This window comes from Strix aluco, chromosome 23 (genome assembly GCF_031877795.1).
Source record: "Strix aluco isolate bStrAlu1 chromosome 23, bStrAlu1.hap1, whole genome shotgun sequence".
Taxonomy (NCBI): domain Eukaryota; kingdom Metazoa; phylum Chordata; class Aves; order Strigiformes; family Strigidae; genus Strix; species Strix aluco.
In genome coordinates, this window is record NC_133953.1 from 3395223 (window position 1) to 3416035 (window position 20813).

Below are 20813 nucleotides of genomic sequence, written 5' to 3' on the forward strand. Positions count from 1 at the left end.
GCAGGACACTTTTCAATTTAATTGAAATTATCGCAAATCTAGTCTTCTGCTAGAATAGCTTTTATTTTAAAATGCTGAAAATTAAGCGCAAACAATTTGAGCAGTATTAATAAAATTTACTTTTATTTTTTTTAAGTTGCATTGAACGATCAGATGAAAGCGGTGCGAAAAAGGAACGAGACTTCTGTCATTGGCCAAATTGGGGAAGATTTGCTTTCCTGGGTAAAATCCTCTTTTACTTTCTTGTACTTGAAAATAACATTTCATAGAATGACAAACAGAGCCAGAGGTTAGTGAAGATAATTGCCAGCTAATAGGAACTGAAGGTCTTACAGTTGTCATTTCTATGGAGCCAACACAGAGTGAGAGAATGAGGGTTGAAGGAAGGTGAGAACTCATAGGATTTTCATTTGGCTAGAGATAAGAGTAATTTAAAAAAGAAAAAATAATTTCCTTATGATGTGTGGGTAGAGTAGAAAGGTAGTTTTGGAGACACAAAGGTGAGAGTAGGATTTTGAAAAATGTAATAGCACAATTTATTTCAGTAACGCTGAAGTACAAGTCCTGTGTTGCCTGTGGTGCAGTTAAAAGATAGTTAAAAATACTGGTTTCCAATCCTAGTTTACATAGCTGAGCCTTTTCAGATTTATAGCACTGTTGCAGGCTTCCTTTCTGAGATCCAAATGACAAGAGCAGGAGTGATGTAGGTTCTTCAAAAAAAAAAAAAAAGAAAAATTCTCTCTTGGGAATCTCCCAGCTTGTTGCTTGTTTTCAAGCCTACTTAATTTAGGATTGAGGATTGATCTGCTTATTCTTTTCAGCTCTTCATGCAGAAGTCTCTTGTGGGGTTTTTTTTTTACTATCCCACTGTTTGTCTAGTATTCCAGGAAAAAAAGGAAGAAAATTAAAATCAGATGTGGCTGGTAAAGAAACACCTCCAACCCTTTCAGTTCTCGTGTGTATTATGAAAAAGCAAGAAAATACCTGCTAGAGCAAGCTAGACCTTAAACTAATAGTTATATGCCCTTGCGTAGTGTTCTGGCTAAGTGGCTAAACCAAAAAAACCACAGGATCTCATTCTCCAGAGTGAGTATTTTCAGGAGTTACTACGCTGCATCACAGACTGGGTAGCAGGAATGGGATGCGTTGCAGTTGCAGTAACAGATTAACCATCTGTCATCTGCAGCACATTTCTCAGCCCTGCTCATGCCTATCATTTCCCCAGCCATGTTTTTGTAATACTTTTGTTTAGGAAATAAGATGTTATGTTATATTCTGGTGTTTAAGCATGAGTGTCCCTGAGAAACGAGGTGATCTTTGGTCTTGGCTTTGCTGACCTACAGTCTGGTGAATAATCCCTTGTCATTCATCTGAGTGCAGTTTTTTCTGCTCTCCTTATGGCTTGACAGTGGAGACATGGCACTGTATTCTCCCTCTGAATCAGCAGTGCATTTATGGAAAGGAATGGATGTGCTAGGGCTGGAGACAGATCTGTAGAGTTTGAGATGTAAAGGGGTTCCTCAGTAGACTGGGAAGACAGGGCCTTAAAAACAGGATGGAAATGACTTCTCGTATTTTGCCAGTAATTCCTTTCTTCCCTGGCAAGACCAGTTCTGCTCCGTGTCTATCTGTGTGTTGAAAGTGGCACGTGCTGAACTTGAGTCTGTCTAAATTTGACTTTCTTGGCTTTCTGGCACAGTTTAGTGGACCAGCAGAGGAGAAGCTGAAACATGCAACTGCCACCTTCTGCAGTAACCAGCCCTTTGCTCTAGAGGTCATCAAGTCACGCCAGAAGAAGGACTCTCGCTTCCAGACTTTTGTGCAGGTGAATTTTATGCAAGGGTTTGAGTTGCCTGAGGATGTGGCTGGTGGCCAGCATGGCATAATGAATGGTTGTAGATAAAGTTATTATAATTAATGACATCATGTCTAACATTATCTTCAGATTGGGATCATTTCCAATACTGTATTTAGCTCTGCTAATTGTTTCTGGAGGGAGGAGTCTTTAATTCTGGGGAACACAGAATGTCCTGATACAATGCAGGACAGCACATGCTGTCCCAGGCAGGACATGGCATCTCACTTGAGGTGGCTTTTTCCCAAGGGTGAGTATTTCTGTGGGGAAAACTGCATATAGTAGTCCAATTTTGATGCATGCCACGAGCAGAAGACAGATGATATACACCTATTCTGCCTGCCAGGAAAGGGGCTTGAGTACATGTGGCATTTGGAGGAGAGAACATTATCTTCATTACCACAGGCTGGGAAGAACTCTGGTAATACAAGGGTTGAGGTTATATTGAAAAATGTACTGTAGTTTTGCTGTCGTGTGAAAGCCTGAACTGATGTCTTCCCTGTATGGCGGTGACTGAGATGGATTGGAGATGGGACCAGACCTCTGTGAAGTAATGAGGGAAGGAAGCCGCTGCTTTTGTGATGAGCCTTTCCTATATGTAATTGCAAATGGAGAGGGAATGTGTTGTCTGAATGATAGATCTTGGCATTTCTTGTCTTGTATTTAATTAGCGGAAAGTGAAGTAATAGGCGTTTATGTGATGAATAGATGTTACATGTTCAGGTAATTATAGTCTTAATAAAAATGACAAATGTAGTTATTGTGCTGTTTAAATTTAGGATGCTGAGAGTAATCCGCTGTGTCGCCGGTTGCAGCTGAAGGATATCATTCCCACAGAGATGCAGAGGTTGACTAAGTACCCCCTTCTGCTGGATAACATTGCTAAGTACACAGGTAAGCCTTTACACTAGGGTTTGTGCGTGCATCTCAGCAGGTTTTCTAGGCAAATGTGATTTCAGAGTGTATGTCGAAGTGACCCATAAAATCGAACTGTTCTGTCTGTTTTCATTGTGACCTTGCTGCTGCCTTCTGCACAGGAGGGCAGTTAAAAGGAAATTCAATGTGAAATAAGTGAATGACAGACTGCGTTGGCTTGTAGTGTATGTAGAGTGCAATATAATCATCTAAATGTAGTTTTAAACAGTTGGTGGAGGGGAATGCTAAAGTTTTGAAGATAAACCAAACCACTCTGCTTATGAAAGTTACTGGCAAAACAACTAGATTTGCTATTTGTTTTTGAAGAAGGAAACCAGATATTCCTGGCTGTCTCCTCTCCACCCTCCAGTTCCTAGCCTGTTTCTTAATTTTGCACTGACTATGAGCTGTTGTAAATGCTTTTTAATGATTATAACAACCAAATGGAAGTGAAGAAAATATTTTCTCTGCACCCTTACGTTTCTGATGGTATAAGAGTATGTGATAATGTCAATAGCTGGAATTAGATTCAGAAGAAAAAGAAACAGAGGAAAAAGCAGGTATTTTGTTACTCTTCCTTATTACATGCTCTTAGCAACCAAGTCTTTAGGAACTTACTGAGAGCCAAGTTGCATTTCTGCTATTGTTTTGAATAGTCATTAGCGTGCCTGTTCTTTCTGTAATTTTCTAGATATATTTAACTCATTTCTACAATCTTAAAGAAGGAAATAACTAGAAATAATTCAATCGCTAAAGATGATACTCTATTTGTTTCATTAAATTGGTTTTCAATAATAAATATGCTCTGATAAACATACTTTTTTCTCGAACTCAGAACATTAAGATAGCTAAATCAAGCTACTAAGAGAAGACACTTTTAAATGAATTCCAATTTCTGTGTAGATGCGTTTTAGAGAGAAAAAGAGTAAGATCTTCAATAAAAGAAATCCTTAATCATCCACTACTAACATAAAAGTGTGAAAAATGAAGAACCTAATAAAACCTATCAAGTTATTCCATTGCTTAAACAAGCTTGGATAGCCACGGGGCATCCTTCAGAGCAAGGAAGGAAAAAAAGGAAAGTATTATAGAATCTAAGCAAAAATCATGTAGTGTTAAGGCCTATGGCAAATCAACGTGTTTCTTTAAGAAGAGAACAAAAAGCAGATAATACAGAACAAATTGATTTTTTTTAAGGTCAAGGTTTTCTTGTTACTGACCAAGAGTATTTGTGTTTTGGTTTTGTGGGGTTTTGGGGGTTGTCTTTTTTAATCAATTCTCGGCACTATTTTTCAAAATTCCCAATATCTGGGGAAAATGTGCACTCAGAGTGCAGTCTGACCTACACCCCTAAAGTCTTGTATAAAACAAGCTTCATATAAAAGTCTTGGATGTTATCAATGTAATGTCAACTAAGAATTTGAAGCAGGCTGAACTTGGGAAGAAATACTTTCCCACACGATAGACACCAATAGAATCTTAATGTAGCCTTCCATCCTCATCTGTTGAATCTCTAAAGCACTGCAGAAGGTTTTCATGTTCTTGCAGAGGGTGGAGTTTAGCTAGGATGTGTTACACTGAAAGATATTTCCAGCATAACAGGCAAAAATATGATTAATAATACCACAGAATGACTTCAGGTTTACTAGCGGATACCTGCTGCAGTGTAATTTCAGTACTCATAGAAAATATACTGCCTTTACAAGTTCACTCTAATCATCATTAGGAAAGCATGCGATACTCCATTATCCTTGATGTACTTGTTTGTTTGCCTGTTAACTAAGTTCTTAATGGAGCTTCTGGTAGTGAGAATTGATGGGGTTCACCTGTGTCTGTATGGTAAGTGACATTGGCTGGAAGGATAACTCTTGTTTGCTCTTGCTGTAAGGGAAGACTGTTTTTATAATCATGCTGCATGAATGTAGCCAGAGATGCTTTTTTCCTAAGCTGTTAAAATAAATACAGGCTATCTGGATGGAAAAAGTTATTATGTAACAGTTTTTTTGATATTTTGTGTTATGTTTCTTTCTCTGTTTCTCTCTCTTCCAAAAAATAAATAAAAAGGATTGGGAGAAATGCAGAAGCCAGTAGTCAGTTGCCAAATCCTGGGACTTTGCGTAACTGGCTCTGTGTGATTTTAAATATCTACCCCAAGACTCTCTTTGTACCATGGTGGAGTCTTAGTAAACTTTTTAGATTTCTCAGAATACTTCTCGGATATATGTTTGTGGAGTGAATAGTTGTCACGAGCCCCTCGAAAAAGGGAGCGTAGCAAGTGCCATCCTGTATACGGTGATCATCAGAGACCAGTGTCTTTTGCAGGGCAGAATGAAGTATCTCCTGTCACAGATCTATTTTTGCTATTTCACCTTTGAAATGCAGTGCTTTTGTTGCTAGGCTATTCTGTGAGTTTTAAGTTCTCTTTCTCAAATTTGAAGTCAGCAAACTGCACCAGATTTCTGACTTTTTCAGCCTTTATTGGAAAGGACGATTCCATTTCCTTTTTCTCTTGCAGAACTGCCTGAAGAGAAGGAGAAAGTGAAGAAAGCAGCAGATCATTGTCGTCAGATCCTTAACCACGTGAACCAGGCTGTCAAAGAGTCTGAGAACAAGCAGGTAGGAGGCGAATGGAGTGAGCGTCAAGGGTTGGGGAGAAGAGAGTTGAAGTGCAACAAGCTATTTAAAACACCTAGAGTCTCTGTACTAGTGACTTTGTATTGTGCTGAAAGATGTTTTGTGGCACAAGTATTCCTGTGAGAGGAGGAATCCCGGGCATTTGGGAATGTGTGGAAATATTCATGACTGCCTGCACTCATGACATTAGTGAGTTTGGTAATCAAATTGACCACCTTAATTGCATTTTCTGTAGCATTTGGAAGATTATCAGCGTCGTCTCGACCTGTCCTACTTGAAGCAGTCTGAGGATCCCATGATGGATGAGTTCAGGGTGAGTGACAGCATGAAAGCAAGCTCTGTGTAAATCATGATTGCAACCCTGTTGTTCAGGTTGCGGCTCTTTCTGCTGCAGTCTTCTCATGTACAACCCAAATGGTCTTTGGAGATAAATATTTCTGCACAAAAATTAAAACAATTAGTCTCAGAAATTTGAGGTTTGCTACCTTCCTGAAGATCTCTGTGGATGTAACAACTTGGTTCTGCACATAGTAGCGTTGATGAAGCTTGTGAGCTCTGTGAAACAAATCTTAATGGGCTGCAAGCTAATGCACTGGATCACATATGAGATATCTGATGGATGAGAAGTCTTATTATGGAAATATATCTCACATGATCTCATGTCTTAGTTGTGCTGTTGGAACTGGGGAGGTCTCAGACAGTGATGAGATGTAGCAATGAAGTTGGCTTTAAAAGAAGAGCTTGTACACAGGCTGATTTGTGTAGGAGATCCACAGGTATAGCCAAACAAAGTCTTAAGTCCAGGTCTGTGTTTCATGGCCCCTGTAAATTCTTGTGGTTACATTAGTGAAGCTGGTTACTTGCTGTTAAATGGAATGGACAACACTGCATCCTTGGAGCAGGACTAACTTTAGGAAATTTTCGTGTTTCAAGTGAATGATACACACCAATAGGCACTTGCAACTTGAAACAAATTTTTTCTTTCTCACATATTCCAAATAGGTACCTTCCGCACAAGGACTCATCCCCCTTTGCTCCTGCATCTTTTCCTCATGAATTGGTACTTTATCCCCAGTTCTTAATTTTTACCACTGTCTGTGCCTGTGTCTCGTATAGATTCTCTGTTGTTTATTTAGCACTCCCCTATCTTCCCCAAAGTCAGTGTGTATCCAAAAAATTTTTATATGAAGACTTTTCTATAAAACTGTGTCATGTATCCTTCCACAAATAAACTTGCAAGCATTTAGTTGGGAAATGAAGAACTTACTGGCAGTTATGAAATCTTGCTGTCATTGATTGTAGACTCTGAGACTTGGAAGGAATGACTTGTGAAAATTGTCACTTCTACTTGCCTGCAGATCTAAATGTCACAGTCACTGAAATGACTGAAGAATCCATTGACATTATGAAGTCCATCAGATCACTGGAATGATTTGTATATCATTTGTAGGCACACTTGACTTGCAAATCAAGTGCTGAAGCATTAACCACTTGTAATACTAGAACTTTATGTGGGATATTGTTAAAACTCCTCCTAGAAATCAGATGACATCCTAATGCCTTAGTAGCTTGACTTAGTAGGAAAATTCTCCACCCTGTGACCTCTGGCATCTGTAGAAGAGCAGTGGAAGAGCAATAACAAACACCCCTCACAAGATTTTGGTTTAGAAGCATACCTTAGTCCCGCTCCATGTTTTTTCCAGACAGGGTTTAGCTGCTCATCTCCAAAATGGAGTGCCTATCCCAGCTTTCTCTCTGACATTCCTATGCTTTACCATTACTTGCTTCCACAAAAATTTCATAGTGCTACTTTTTTTTTCTTTCCCCTGGTGACAGAACTTGGATCTAACGAAGAGAAAAATGCTTCATGAAGGACCCCTAACTTGGAAGGTTAACCGTGACAAAACTATCGGTGAGTCCTGTTCCATCAACTGACTTAGTTGGGTTTGTGTGTGTTTGCTGAGAAGGAGAGAAAGAGAGAGCATTTCTGCAGTTTCCAATTATGATTCTTACTGCCACCTATAATAATGCCTGTGTGTTTCTCAGAGCTGATTAAATTATTCTTGTCAATTCTGAAATGTGCTGGAGTATCATTAAGGCCATGCAGGGACACAGCAGTCAGTCATGAGAAGATCCAGTTCCATCTGTAGCTTTCTGCTGTAGTTTTGATGAGGAAGATTTGCAAGCTTTGCCTAGAATGGCATAGCACTGATTACTGCCTCTGCATGAGTAATCAAAAATGCAGCCTTTTTCTTTCTGCATGGGTGTGATACAAAACTATGAATCTTTAACTCATTCTGGGTTCTTTTGCACTTTGTGCAGATCTCTACACTCTGCTTCTGGAGGACATTCTGGTGCTGTTGCAGAAACAAGATGATAAACTGGTACTGAAGTGTCACAGTAAAATCTTGGCATCGACAGCTGACAGTAAACACACCTTCAGTCCTATCATCAAATTGAACACCGTTCTGGTTCGTCAGGTGGCAACAGGTCAGTGTAACCGATTGAGAAAGCAAAAGAGGAAGCCAAAAATGAAGATTAGATCAGTTGAGGATAGATGTTTTTGTCTAGAGTTCCAGAGTAGAACATGGAAAACTGCGTAGGCTTAATTCTTGGTTGTCCAACATCTTGCTTTGTATGTATGAGCTGTTTAACTTCTTTGCATCAGTAATAGGCATGGCTTGAGTTTTAAATAGACTTCTAAATTAAAGTACTCTGATTGTATTACATGAAAGGTACTCTAGAAATTAAAAAAGGGAGAAGAGGAGAAATAAATCTGTTTCAAAATTGTTTGGGCAGTAATGGCTCTTTTCTTTCAGGACTAATAGACAAATTTCCTTGATAGGGAAGGATCAATGTTTGTATATTACAGTATTGGAGGGTTATCTCATGAACTCTTTCATTGCTTCTGGTTGGGGTTATGCCCAGTTTTAGGAATTTTCAGAAAGCTGTGTCAGATGAGGCATCTAGTTAAATTCTTTCCTCCCTGTGTCGCTTCAGATAACAAAGCTTTCTTCGTCATCTCCATGTCAGAAAACGGCGCTCATATTTATGAACTGGTGGCACAGACTGTTTCGGAAAAGAATGTGTAAGTAATTGGCTCAGCTCCATCTGCTGCTTGAGTTGTACTTAAGAGATCTTTTAGATCAGCTTGCCTGTAGTAACTGTGCAGGTGTCCATGAATTACCTGAGTTCCTTCTCTAAGCTTAGCTGAAAACATTGCTATGTTGGCCTACATAGGAAGTATTCAAGGGCAGTCTCTCCCAGCTTATAAAAAGCAGGGGGAGGGTGTATACATGTCTGTTAGTGAGCGTGTGTGTGTGTATATATATATATATATTAAAAAACCACCCCATGTGTACACTCAATGCTTTTGTTGTTGTTGCTTGCTATCTGGCTCACTCCAGTCCCTTTTCTGACCTCAAAAATGCTTTTATTTACCCTTGCGATTCTGGTCTTATGTGACTAACTTGCCAGATAAGTAACTGTAATAATCCTGCACCTTTGTGCAGAGCTGGTTACCTTCATGGGCTTTGATATGAGCATCATACACGCCCCAGTGCAGGAATTTGATTCCCTTGCAAAATGCTTTATTTTCCTCTTTGGTAGAAATGCTTTTCTTCTAAGATGTAAGCAGGGCATAGACTTATTTGTATGATACATAGCAACTGTTCTAGTGTGTCACATATGAAACTCTTCAGTAATAAGTGAAATGTTACTTAATGCTTTTGTATATATTTATATATAAAATAACTGCCTCACCTGACAACTCCTGTTAAGGTGCTGTCATTAATTTTCTTCTGCTGAAGAATATCCTGGTGAAGTGAGCATTTTGCTGTGGTGCTTCACTTGTGGCTGCAAGGTATTACTGAGGAATTGAATGTAACAGAATTTAAAAAAAAAAAGATATTTCTGTTGATAAGAAAAGCAGTGATAATATTGGTTGAATTTAAGAGATGTTAAATATAGAAGTATTCGTAATGCTTCATATCCTGCATGTTTTTATTTGATGTTTCTACTGCAGATGGCAGGACCTTATAGCTCAGATGGCAGGGACTGTAAAAATGGGGAGTACCAGAAGAGTGATTCCATTACCACAGTCAGGACCTGGCGAGTAAGTAAAAGTAGCTGGAGGAAGAAGGGCTGTTTTTTTTTTTCTAGTACCCCTTCTTCTGCGCAAAGGTTGCCAGCCAAAGCATGGATTCTCATCCAGCGATTCGGATGTATGTGACTAAAAGGATGTGTTCATTCTTTCCCCCCTGCAGAGAAGAGCGTGAAGAAGAGGAGCAGCAGAAGCTCAAAGAGCAGCATGACATTCCTGCCAATAGTCTACAAAGTCCAGGTAAAACACTGGTGCAGGTAAATGGTGTCAGTAGATTTGCTGCATGGTGTGCAGATGTGCCGAGCCATATTCCTTGTGGCTTGGGGATCTTTTGGTAGCTTTGACATTTCTCTGGAAAGGAATGATTTCTTTACAAGGCACATAGAGAAGTGATACTGAACCTCTTGGAAACGTACCTCTTACTATTTCCGTCTGTTGTATAAATTGTTGGGAAAGGTTCTTTTTTCCCATGGAAAGAATTGGCATTTTACCAATCCCACGCTCAAGAACTGTATTTTTTTTTTTTAGTATTTTCAGAGATTTCTACATGAAGCAGAATTTTCTGCAGTTTATTGTCATATTTGACATAGTTGTTTAACCTGAATGTATGTTTTTTGTTTACTAGATAAAGATTTGGGCCTTGAATCTCCCTTAATACTGAATGCTCAGTCATCTTCGCCCATCATGTCTGGAAAGTCCAAGGTAGAAAGTCTTCTTGTGTCAGAAAGACAGTTTGATAAAGTGCAGCAGGCAGACCTGACACTTAAAGATTCTCCTGCGTGCTATGAGCACACAACCACCAGTTTACCTTCGGTATCAGAAGGGCAGTGGGCACTGGATGCATTAAGGAACTGTAAGTATCTGTGGGCAGTGTCTGATGGGGTGTGATGTGGAGATGAAAGTTGTTAGGTCAACCATCTAAATCAATGAGCTAAAATAAAATCTAAAGCCCATTTCTGTTAAATACCAATTCTCTCTGTGCTGTATATCACAGCATAGCAAAACAAAACGGATCTGACAACAAGGAATTCTAAGTTCTGAATTCATATACTGGCCATTTCTTTGGCTTTAGGCGTCTCACTGTTTTTCTGTGGTTTTCCCATGTATGAAATGATGGTGGTAATGAGTTGTTACTTACTGTCCACGAAGTGCTTTGATGACAAAATTATATTGCAGAACTTTGTGCAGTGCTGTACAGTGCCATTGCTAGTCAGCAGTTTTTTAAAAGACAATGCAGTTAGCCTGGGGACATATTTTGAAAGCACTGAAGCGGAGTAGGAGAGGTTGCATGAGTTGCAGAATATGATTTTGCATATTTTTTTTTTTTGTAAAATCCTGCAAACGAGATTGGATATATGTGATCTTGACAAAATCTAGGTTTAGATTTTCTGAGGACTTGGGAGGTGGTTGGATATAATTAGATCAACACTTGTGCGCGTTGAAAAGAAATTTTCCTGATGGACAGATTATTCTGTAAAATTGTTTACAGAAGATTTTTTAATCACTTCCTCTGTTCTCTAGTATACCTCCTTTCAGAGGAAAAATGCAGGGCTGTGCAACCTACTTGATCAGATCTAGCAGTGCAATTCCTAAATATAACTTCCTAAAATTTGAATGAATTCATTAATCCATATATCTCTTCTTGGCAACTCTGAAAGGGACATGGAGTCCCTTAATTGTACTTGGAGGGAATAGTCTGTATTTGCTTCTCTGTGGGTCATTTGCTTTTACCAAAATGCAGAGCATTCATATCCTTGGCCCAAATTCCCTCTTCTGTCTCAAGTAATGACAGTTCTCTGCAATCTAGTAGTTTATCTTGGATCTTTTGATCCATTTATGCTTCTCCTTCTTATAGGATTCAAAGTCCTTTTCTAATTCTGAATGCTGTACTGGTACTTGTTTTCAGAGACCAGGGATAAAATAATCTTAGTGTGTGGGGTGGGTAAAGACAGTATTAGTGACCTGGCATCTCATGACTGTTCAGAATTAAAAGAGCAGCCCTCTACCAGCAGCAGTGGGTCACTCACATTTTGACAAGAGCCTTCCACTTAGATGAGTGACTGTTCTGTTGTATGAAATTATAGCTTTTCTTGGGTGTTACATGAGCATTGCATGGTGAGAGTGAACAGTGTTCTTATGCTCTTGACAGTATCATATTTTTGTTTTGAACAATGTGTCCTTATTATGAAGTGTTTGGTTGGGATAATTTGAGAACTAAAGGAATGTGGGTTGAAGTTCAAACAAGCATAAATTTGCATGAAATTTTAGACAAAATGTGCCTTCAGTTTTTTTGATCTGTCATTTCAAAGTTGAGTGGAATATTCTCAATATGCTTGTTTCTCAGGTGGGAATCCCCTATTACAGCCATAGTTTTTAGTTCATTTGGGGGCATGGGTATAACCTGGGCACTCGCCTGCACTCCAGCTCACTTGCTGGATAATTTCAGTGGATGATTTCTTTGTTTTTCTTAAGCAAGAAAGTTCCAACTTGTACTGACATGTTTGCTCTTGCTTGTAATGTAAAATGTGGAGTAAGGCTTTGGACCTTACATGTTTATTTTTATCCCTGTTTTTCCTACCAAGAGCAATGAGAGGGCTGGCTGCTACGAGATAGACCTTTTTGAAAGGGAGGTTATGGTTTGTGAAGCCTTGTGAATGTTATCTCTACTTGCAGTGGGCTTGCTGAAACAATTGTTGGTACAGCAACTTGGCTTTTCTGAGAAGGGGACCCTTGAAGACCGGCAGCGCTTTCCCAGGTTTAGGACCGTTTCTCAAGAAGCCCAAACAGGGAGTGGAAATGAGCCTGGACTACAGCACTCTGACAATAACAAATTTCACCAGCCTGGAACAGACAGAACGCTTCTGAGAACCGGAACTAATGAGTCCACAGCTGGTTATGGCCTCCGGACTTCGGCTGGATCGCCAGCTTCAGGGGATGCCATGCAGCTGATAGCGAGAGACCCCAGATCAAGTAGTAACTTAGCAATAGACCACATGAGTATGAATCTGGAGATCTCAACCACAGAGCTGGAAGGGGTGGGTGCTGATGAAAGCGGGGAGCATTTTTTTGATGCTCGAGAAGTTCACAGTGATGAAAACCCATCTGAAAGTGAACTAATGGAAAGGAAGGAGGAAGAGGATGTGCAAATACGGATCTCAGGTGAGCGTATTTCATTCACTCGTTGAATGATAGTCTGTCCAGGTTCAGTATTAGAGACTTCCTCTCTTGCTTATATGGTATAGGACATTTAAAGTTAACTCTCAGACTTTGACAGTCATTTTAGCCCTGAAGAGGGCCGTGCAAACATGTGCTTAAAGAATTCGCTATTTTATGAATAGAGAAGCTGAAGTACTGTGGGGCTAATACACTGTGACAGACTGTAATTACGGAGGCACAATGCAAGCTCTTGATTGCAGTTGCCACTGGACCACTTTATCTCCTAACTGACTGTTGGGACCTGTAGGAAAAACGTTTTCCCTGAAGGCAAAGCACTTCCTTAGCCTGTAGGCACAGAGCCCCCATGACTCATGCTGTTTTGTAGATACTGTGTTGGCTTCCGAAAAGAAACGGTTGTAACTTTACACTGTAATTGTCTCCTGGGACCTTACCCCAGCCTGAAGCTTTTAAAAGCTTATTATTTTTGTTATTTCTATTATTATTACTACATACGGTATATTTGTCAGTTACCTGAGCAGCATCTCTTCTAGTCTTCAAGAAGTATATCTCTTCTAGTCTTCAAGAAGGCTGTAGAGCTGTTAACTTGGCAGAAAACTAGCTCTAAGACAGCAGCTGTGAGCACTTTCATGGGACTTTGTGCACTTTGTGTTTGGAAAGTCCTGTGACTTTGATCAGCCGACATGGTGACACTGCACGAAAACTAACACACAAATTGAGGTTTATCTCATGTACGTGTTGTTGTAGAACTAGCTACTAGCAGATAGATTCTGTATGACTATTAGTCTTGAAATCTCTTATCCATAAATACGCTTTTATTTAATAATTGGATTCTAACAATGTGAATAAGCCAATTTGTGACTGTCTGAATGCTGCCTTCCAACTACATATTGAAAATAATTTTTCTTTCCCTGAATTACTGAGACATTTTAAATTATTAAAACTGAGCCAACAACTTGAAGCATCTAATTTATTTGTCACCTCTTACGCTGTTTACTTTAACTGTGCAGGGACATCAAAATTAGATTGACCTGTTTTTAGTCAATTCTGGCTCCACATGATAGCTTTGCTGTAATACTGTACAGAAACTATTTAATATAATTCTATTGCTAGGTGCAGGTTGTGAAAGCATTTCTGTCTATAATTGCTTTATCCTTTAACATATCATCATCAAGCTAAGTTTCACAAGCTAAATTTTAAAGCTAACTCATCTAAAAGCATCCCCAGTACTGTAGCTAGCCAGTGGAGGTTAGAAATGCAGCAGTGTGATTTGTTGGGTACCATTAGTATAAGTGCAGGTTTTTCAGGCATTATGACAGAAACACAGGTTTTGGAAAAACAGGAAGGTAGGCGATTAGCTCATCTAATCATGTTATTCTCAAACTGCAGTCCAAAACCCACCCGTGATCTCTGAAGCCCAATTCAGAACCAAACTAGTCTGGGCTGATATAATCACTATTCTGTGTAGTGTTCACAAATGCTTTTTCTTATCCATTTTAAAATGTCTCAGGGGATGGGCCTCTCACCACTTATCTTTCTTAAAGTCTGCTTAAACTGTCTACAGTTCAGTGGTTCTTGGTGATCATTGAGCTGGAGGTGTTAGTAAAAAGCTGTTCTCTTAACAGGAAATTATTTGATCCTTGATGGATACGGAACAGTGCAGGAGAGCTCCACAGATGAGGAGGTATCGTCTCTGGTTCTCCAGTGCGCTGCAGGTGGCCGCACCTCTTTGGACTCTGCCCCGCAGCAGCCACTTTCCCCGCGGGACACCCAGTCGGATGGAGGAAGCTCCCCGTTTGCTGAGGAGATGATGGCCTCACGCTGGGGGGGAGTGGAAGAGTCCTGCTCATTTGTAGCAAGCCCTCACTTCTCGATAGAGTCACGTGTGCAGATGATGCAGTATATTCAGAAGATAGAGGATGACCTTGAAAAGTTAAAGGTATAGTATGTCTCTATTTGCAGTATCAGGGTTTTCATATTCCTTAGGTTTTGTTTTAGAAAAGAGCTTGAAAACAATTTTGAGCGGCAAGAAAGGCAGCCATGCTTTTTTTTTTTTTTTTTGTCTTTGGCTCTTATCTCTGGAAGCTTTTGAAGCAGAAACTTGGTGCTGTTTTGCTTGCATTAAGTTGAGGGTTACAAGAGGCAAGTAGTTCCCCTAGAGCTAGCGGGTATGTATATTGCTTTGATTTGAATTTAGAGAGATTCGTGGTGGATGGGACAAAACTGACGCAAGTCTGCAACAGTGGAGTTTTGAAGGGGCCACTGGCCTAAGGAATATGAATTTCTGACATAAAGAGACTTATCAAATGTGTTGCATACTGCTGCTAATGTCAAGTGAAGTGCTAAGTTGCAGTAGACCAATAACAAGGTTTTCAGCCTCACTCTTTTCAAAATTATTTCTGGTATGTGATGTCTTGTGTGTGTGAGACATACCAACATCTTAAATCCGTAGCCAGCCTTTAATGTAACTGAAATCTGAAAAGAAAGTGGAATACTGCATGCAAATGGAAGGCCTGATAAAGGAGTTGAGATCCATTGTGGGTCACTGTGCAACATGGGTGATTCCAGCCCACTCACCTGTTGTGAATCCTCTCTTTTCCCATTTGAAGCCCTCTTTGTTCACTTGGTAAATAGAGAAAGAGCCACGTGAGTTTTGGGGTTGTTTTTATTTTTTTAGGAGGTTGAGGAAGACTACACCATTCTCCGACGCCAAGGGCTGGCTGGATCAGCCTCCACAGGAGAGCACTCAGGTACGCCAGACTGTCTGTAATTGGTAGCAGGTACCACGTTAGCTTCAGACACTAAACAAAGAGCACAAAAGCAATTATTAATGTTTCTCACACACACACACAAAAGGTTTCACCTACATCAGCAGCTCTCTCAGGGCTGAGACCATGCTGATTCCAGGAAAGGTCAGTTGACTCCATTGAGACTCACACTTGCAGAGGAGCTTGTTCCTTCCTCTGAAAAGGTTGTTTGCAAGCTGCCTCTCCCCTACCTGCCAAAGACCTACATCTCGGGATGTTACAACTTCTCTTTCAAAGAAGGCTAGGTTGATGTAAAGTCCCAAAGGAAGATTTTTGAATGTGTAAAATTATTACAATCTGTCTTTTCTTTCTCTGGGGTATCTCTGATGCTGTGTTAAGTGGCCTTAGGCATCCTGGAGATGTAATTGCTGGAATCACTAACAAAGGTCAAAAGGTTAAATGAGTGTGCTGTCTCTCATGTAACACATTTTCTCTGCTAGTACTAGTGTTCAGAAATGTTGGGCATTCATCTGTCATTGCAACCCCCTCTCTCACCACACTTTTAAAAAAAATTTTCTTGTTTTTTTTCCCCCTCCTTCAGACAAAAGCTAGTCATGTTTTCAGGAGTGGCTGAAGATTGGATGAAGAGTATCAGGACACAGCACCCGCTGTCTTCCTTGTGGACTCTGAGACAAGAGGGTTTGGACCATCCAAACGTGAACCATACTCTAGCAAAGTGGGCATGGGGTGCTTTTCCTGTGGGGCATCTGCACTATCTTGTCAGTGAGGGAGTCTATGCTATTCTGCTCCTCTCCTTGCTACCAGAAATTCATTTTTCAGAACAGAAAAACCAAACCAAATGTACAGAGCTTTGGGTGTAGGATATAAAAATGTATTTAGACATTTAAAAAAAAAATCAATGTATTTATTTGACTTCATTCCGTGTATCAAAAGCACATTTTAATTTTTTAATCTGCCTTTTTTGTTCTATTTTAATTGGGTAGTGGCAGTTCTAGCCCTCTGCATATAGTACACCCTTCCTGCTACTGCTCCTGAACCAAAGGTCAGGTCTGAGGGGAGAGGGTGTGCCTATGTGCAAGTGTATCTTTACTTGGCTGGACTGGACTCTGCACTCCCTGCTGGCAATCGAACTGCCACGCCAAGAGCTACTTATGAAGGTGTTAGGATGACTTGTGGCTGGAACTATCTGTATTCAGCAATTGCATGGGAACTGTTCATGTCACCACACGTGTAACGAGAATTTTCCATGCACTAAATGGCCAGGCACTTGAGATGGGCAAATTTTTCTTTTTCCCCTCTCCCATTAGGGGTCTCTTTTGTTGACATGCAAGATTAGACTGGGAGAGGAGAAAGATAGGTTTAATTTTTTTCTTGACTTTGTTGGCTTTGATCATTGTCTCCTTTGTAAAGTGATAAAAATACTTGGACCTGCAGCACTTTTGTAACTCTTCTCTGGATCAAAAAGAAAAAATGCAAACCCAGAAGTGTTTCAAAGATGTGGGGCAGATCTGCCCCTGATTCACTACTGAATGAATAAGGGCTGCCATTTGAGTTAGCCGCAGGTACTGCTGATTATAGGGCCAGTAAGTTTTAGTACCTGAAAGTATGTCTTGCTGAGGGCTTGGGGTGGGGTTTGGGGTTTTTTCTGGGGGGTGGGGTTGGATTGGATTGGGTTTTTTTAGTTGTTTTTTTTTTGTTTTGTTTTTTTTTTAAACTCATTTGTGCCAATGTGTTCTCACTGAAACAGAGATGTGCAAAACAAAGGAAGCTGAAACAGCTCTCTGGTACTTCCTTAGGCCTGTTCTAATGGGTTTTGCTGTTGGAATACCTTCCAGTCTGGGGACAAGATGGTAAATATCAGGCTACCAGCAGAGCTAACACCGGACAGCCTAAGCTGGCTGTGCCTCTGCTCTGAAGCTGGTCCTAGGGCAGGCAGTTCCTGCTTAGCATAGGGTGGTTCAAGCTGTCACTGGTATCGCAGACACCGTCAATAGGACTGCTAGTGGAAAGTGTGTAAGGCAGTCTCCTTTGCACCCTCTTCCCAAGTTCTAAACTATTTAACAAACCCAAACTGAACAGCATGCTACACCTGTAAATCCCATTAGCATGTCAGAACTGCTGTAGTGTTGTTTGCATCACTGCATGCATCATGAAGTGTAGAGACTCTGGTCAGCATAAAGATCATACTCCCTGCTCCTTTAAAACAAAAGCTTTCTCTTTAGCTACTGGCAAGAAATCAGATCTGTCCTTTGTGTCCTCACATAGGAAAAAACAGTTCTTATTCTTCCCATTAGACATATGCAAGGGACAAGTTCATGTAAAGATTGACATCAGAGATGATTTTGGGCCTGATAGGGAAGTTGGAGCCATGAGCCCTTACAGAGTAGGGAGGAGTTTCTCTTGTTTTAAGAGCCAATTGCACAAAGTATCATTTTTCACCAGCGGAGCATTACACTGCCAACACAAGCCAAAGTGTTCTCTTCCAGGCTGGCTGGAGCTTCCTCTTCCTTGGGACCCACCAAGGCCTGTCCTGGTGCACCTCTATGAGTATACTGTCAGTATTAGCCGAGCACTTCCGTTCTTAGTGGGTGGGATCTCCCCTCCTCACCTTCAGCCATATAGGCATAGACTGCCTCTGATAAGCCCCCAACCTAGAATGGTGCCTCATGCTGATGTGGCATCTTTTACCTGACCCTGCCAGAAAGAGAACCGAGCTATAGCTGGGCTTGGTGTTTAAGGCCCTTTTTCACCCTCAACTCCCCTTCATCGGCTGGCATGATGCTTGCCTGGGTCTACACACTCGAGAAACAGGAGCAGTTATTACGACCTTAGCTGTCTGAAAGCTTTCCAGCAGGCTTTCATGGTTGACTGAAAATTACCACTGAACTCTATTAGAGAGAGCTTAGTCTGGCTTTTCAAGAGGTTGCTGGAAGAGCAGCAAAGACAGGACCTGTGAAGGCCTGGTTGCTTAATACTCATTCTTTGTGACTGAAGAAAAAAATCCTTGGTTCTCTGGTTTTCTCCAAGTTGCATGAATTTCAAGGTTTATGGTGAGCAACATGTTGCACGAGAAGCATATAGCTGTTCAGATGGGCCATGGGGGAGCAACCTGCCCGTGCTGCCTCTGACTTCTTCACCTTTGTGTAAGCATTTTGTAGCAGCATTCACCACTACGTTTTTTCATCTTTAATAGATGTAGCAGCAGTGAAAAAGCTGGGAATGCAGAGTATTTATGTTGCCGTGTCATCCTTATGTTTCTGCCTCCAGAGGTGCTGGAGTGGAATTTTCCCCACCTTGGACATAATCCACTGGGAGGTCAGGTGTGGTTCTGTCCCTGGCACCTCTCAAGATGCGTAAGGGGAAACATCCCCACTTTGTGCCAGGCTAACGATGGTGGCAGAGAAGCTGGAGGAAACGGGCAGTCTCCAGAGCAGGAGACTGCAGAGAGCTTTAAGGGATGTTAGAGAAGATCAACTCATTTGAACCCAGTTTTATGGGCAATATAAATGACACACAGTGTTCTGTCCTGTTGGGTTTTTGTTTCAGCTGACCTTATGCTACATTGATCATCCTCACAACTGAGGCATTACTCCTCTAGAAAAATGATGGTGGGGTCAGGGATCCATTATCTTCTGGGAGCTGTAACCTGAAGTAACAGGGGAATCCTTTTTCCTCTCTAGCACATCTACTGTACGGCAGACCTCAGGCCATGTCTCGCTGTGTGGAAGGAGCTGGAGCTCAAATGCACTATTCAGGATTCTCACTTTTTTCCTCCCCTTTAAGCCATAAGATTACCTTTTTTAAAATTGCAGTTTCCAGTGTAAGGAAGCATTTTAATTTGCCCCTGGTTGGTGATTGATTGATTGTACATTCCCTTACTCAAACTGGATAGCAGAGCAGGATAATGTTCTCTGGTTTGTTTGCCCCAGCCCCTCCTCCCCAATGTTTTGTTGCTTTGTTTTGTTTGTTCTTTTTTTTCTTCCCCAAATACAAGATAAGCAAGGGTTTCTTATCTTGGGAACAAAGATGTAGTATGGCAACCATTCTTTCATATCCTCCTGAGAAGTGATTTCTCTACTGCTATTACAGGATATAGTTCATGGACAAGCAACAAGGTCAGATGGGGACTTTCTGGAAAGGGGAATTTCCTTCTCCTGTAGAGGGGTAGAAGAGCAAATGCTAAGCCAGCATTTGATCCCTCTGGTTTCTTGAACATACCTGGTCTGTAGGGACAGGAGATTTCTTTAACATCCTGTAGGTGAGATCAGAAGGAAGGATGAGGAATGTAAACCTCAAGAGCTAAGAAATCTAGATGGTTTTGGTCAGCTTTCAGACAGCACTATGCCTATTTCCAGTGTCTTGATAAAACTTATTAGAAGGGGGGTCTGATGCTTCAGCAGGTGACCCTTGATTATAATCTCAGTGCTTGATGGTATCTGGTATTGTTTTTTCCCCTCTGTTCCCCAGAGAAATCCCTTAATTCCCCCCCTCTCCCCCAAAGGTGCCAACTGACAAGCAGATGTACTGCAAAAGGGATACTGCAGCCAAAACACTGCTGTTTTATTTTGAATTAAGTCTTGTGGAGCTCTCTTCATACTAGAATATTTTTATTTTCTTTGTACAACATACAATCATGTACTCTTAACAGAGATTTACTTTAAAGAGAAGAAAAAAATCTGGAAGTATTCTTTAAAAAAATACACAAAAATCTTTATTAATAATCCTGTATTTTTACTGATCATGTTTGAATGTCTAAAAAGACTTTATTGTTCTAATTATCCAGATGTATGTTTGTAAAATAGCTCTTTTATGACTTAGCTGATAAGGTTGTATGTTTCTGGAATTAAATATTGGTCACTTAAAAAAAAAAATCTGTTTTCAGGATCTGGGAAATAGAAAATTTAAGCGTTTCAAATATCATTAAATAAGCTTAAAGGAATTTGTCTGCTGGATTTTTTGGGGGTTGCTTTGCTTTACTTGCCTGGAGCGTTTGGCAGGACAGACTGTCTAGATCAGCAAAGGAAGCTTTCATTTGTTACAAATGACCTTTCAGTTGTTGCTGTTGCAAACGTGGGACCCCCAGTTCTCCCAGTTACCACAATTCTTATTGATCAGTCGCTCTCCCTTGAGGAGAGAGCGGGAGCCTCCTGCCCGCGGCAGTGGAGGTGCCCTCCTGCGCCGAGCTCTCCTGGTCGAGGTAGAAGGGTCCTGTAGCTCCGTGCGCCCAGTGTTTCCCCTCCTGCTCTGCCCTCTCCTACCAGTTTCAGAGGAAATGTTTGGGCCACTTGACCAACTTTGGTTCTAGTTGATGAGTTCACCCTAACCATCCGTATCTCATCCCTGACCTTGTGAGTAAACACTGCAA

General features: G+C 40.8%; 1 protein-coding gene across 5 annotated transcripts in view; it reads left to right on the forward strand.

Moving 5' to 3' along the window:
• Nucleotides 1-20387, forward strand: part of ARHGEF12 (Rho guanine nucleotide exchange factor 12) — an 80799-nt gene extending 60412 nt beyond the window's left edge. For all 5 annotated transcript variants that reach the window (XM_074849026.1, XM_074849027.1, XM_074849028.1 and 2 more), the window contains 15 exons: nt 137-222; nt 1700-1825; nt 2635-2749; nt 5286-5386; nt 5640-5717; nt 7241-7316; nt 7727-7894; nt 8405-8492; nt 9429-9518; nt 9670-9746; nt 10132-10359; nt 12180-12665; nt 14306-14619; nt 15358-15430; nt 16029-20387. In XM_074849026.1, the coding sequence (XP_074705127.1) occupies nt 137-222; nt 1700-1825; nt 2635-2749; nt 5286-5386; nt 5640-5717; nt 7241-7316; nt 7727-7894; nt 8405-8492; nt 9429-9518; nt 9670-9746; nt 10132-10359; nt 12180-12665; nt 14306-14619; nt 15358-15430; nt 16029-16039 (2117 nt within the window). In that variant the 3' untranslated portion in view covers nt 16040-20387. The remainder of the gene's footprint in view (nt 1-136; nt 223-1699; nt 1826-2634; nt 2750-5285; nt 5387-5639; nt 5718-7240; nt 7317-7726; nt 7895-8404; nt 8493-9428; nt 9519-9669; nt 9747-10131; nt 10360-12179; nt 12666-14305; nt 14620-15357; nt 15431-16028) is intronic.
• Nucleotides 20388-20813: the final 426 nt, after the last annotated feature.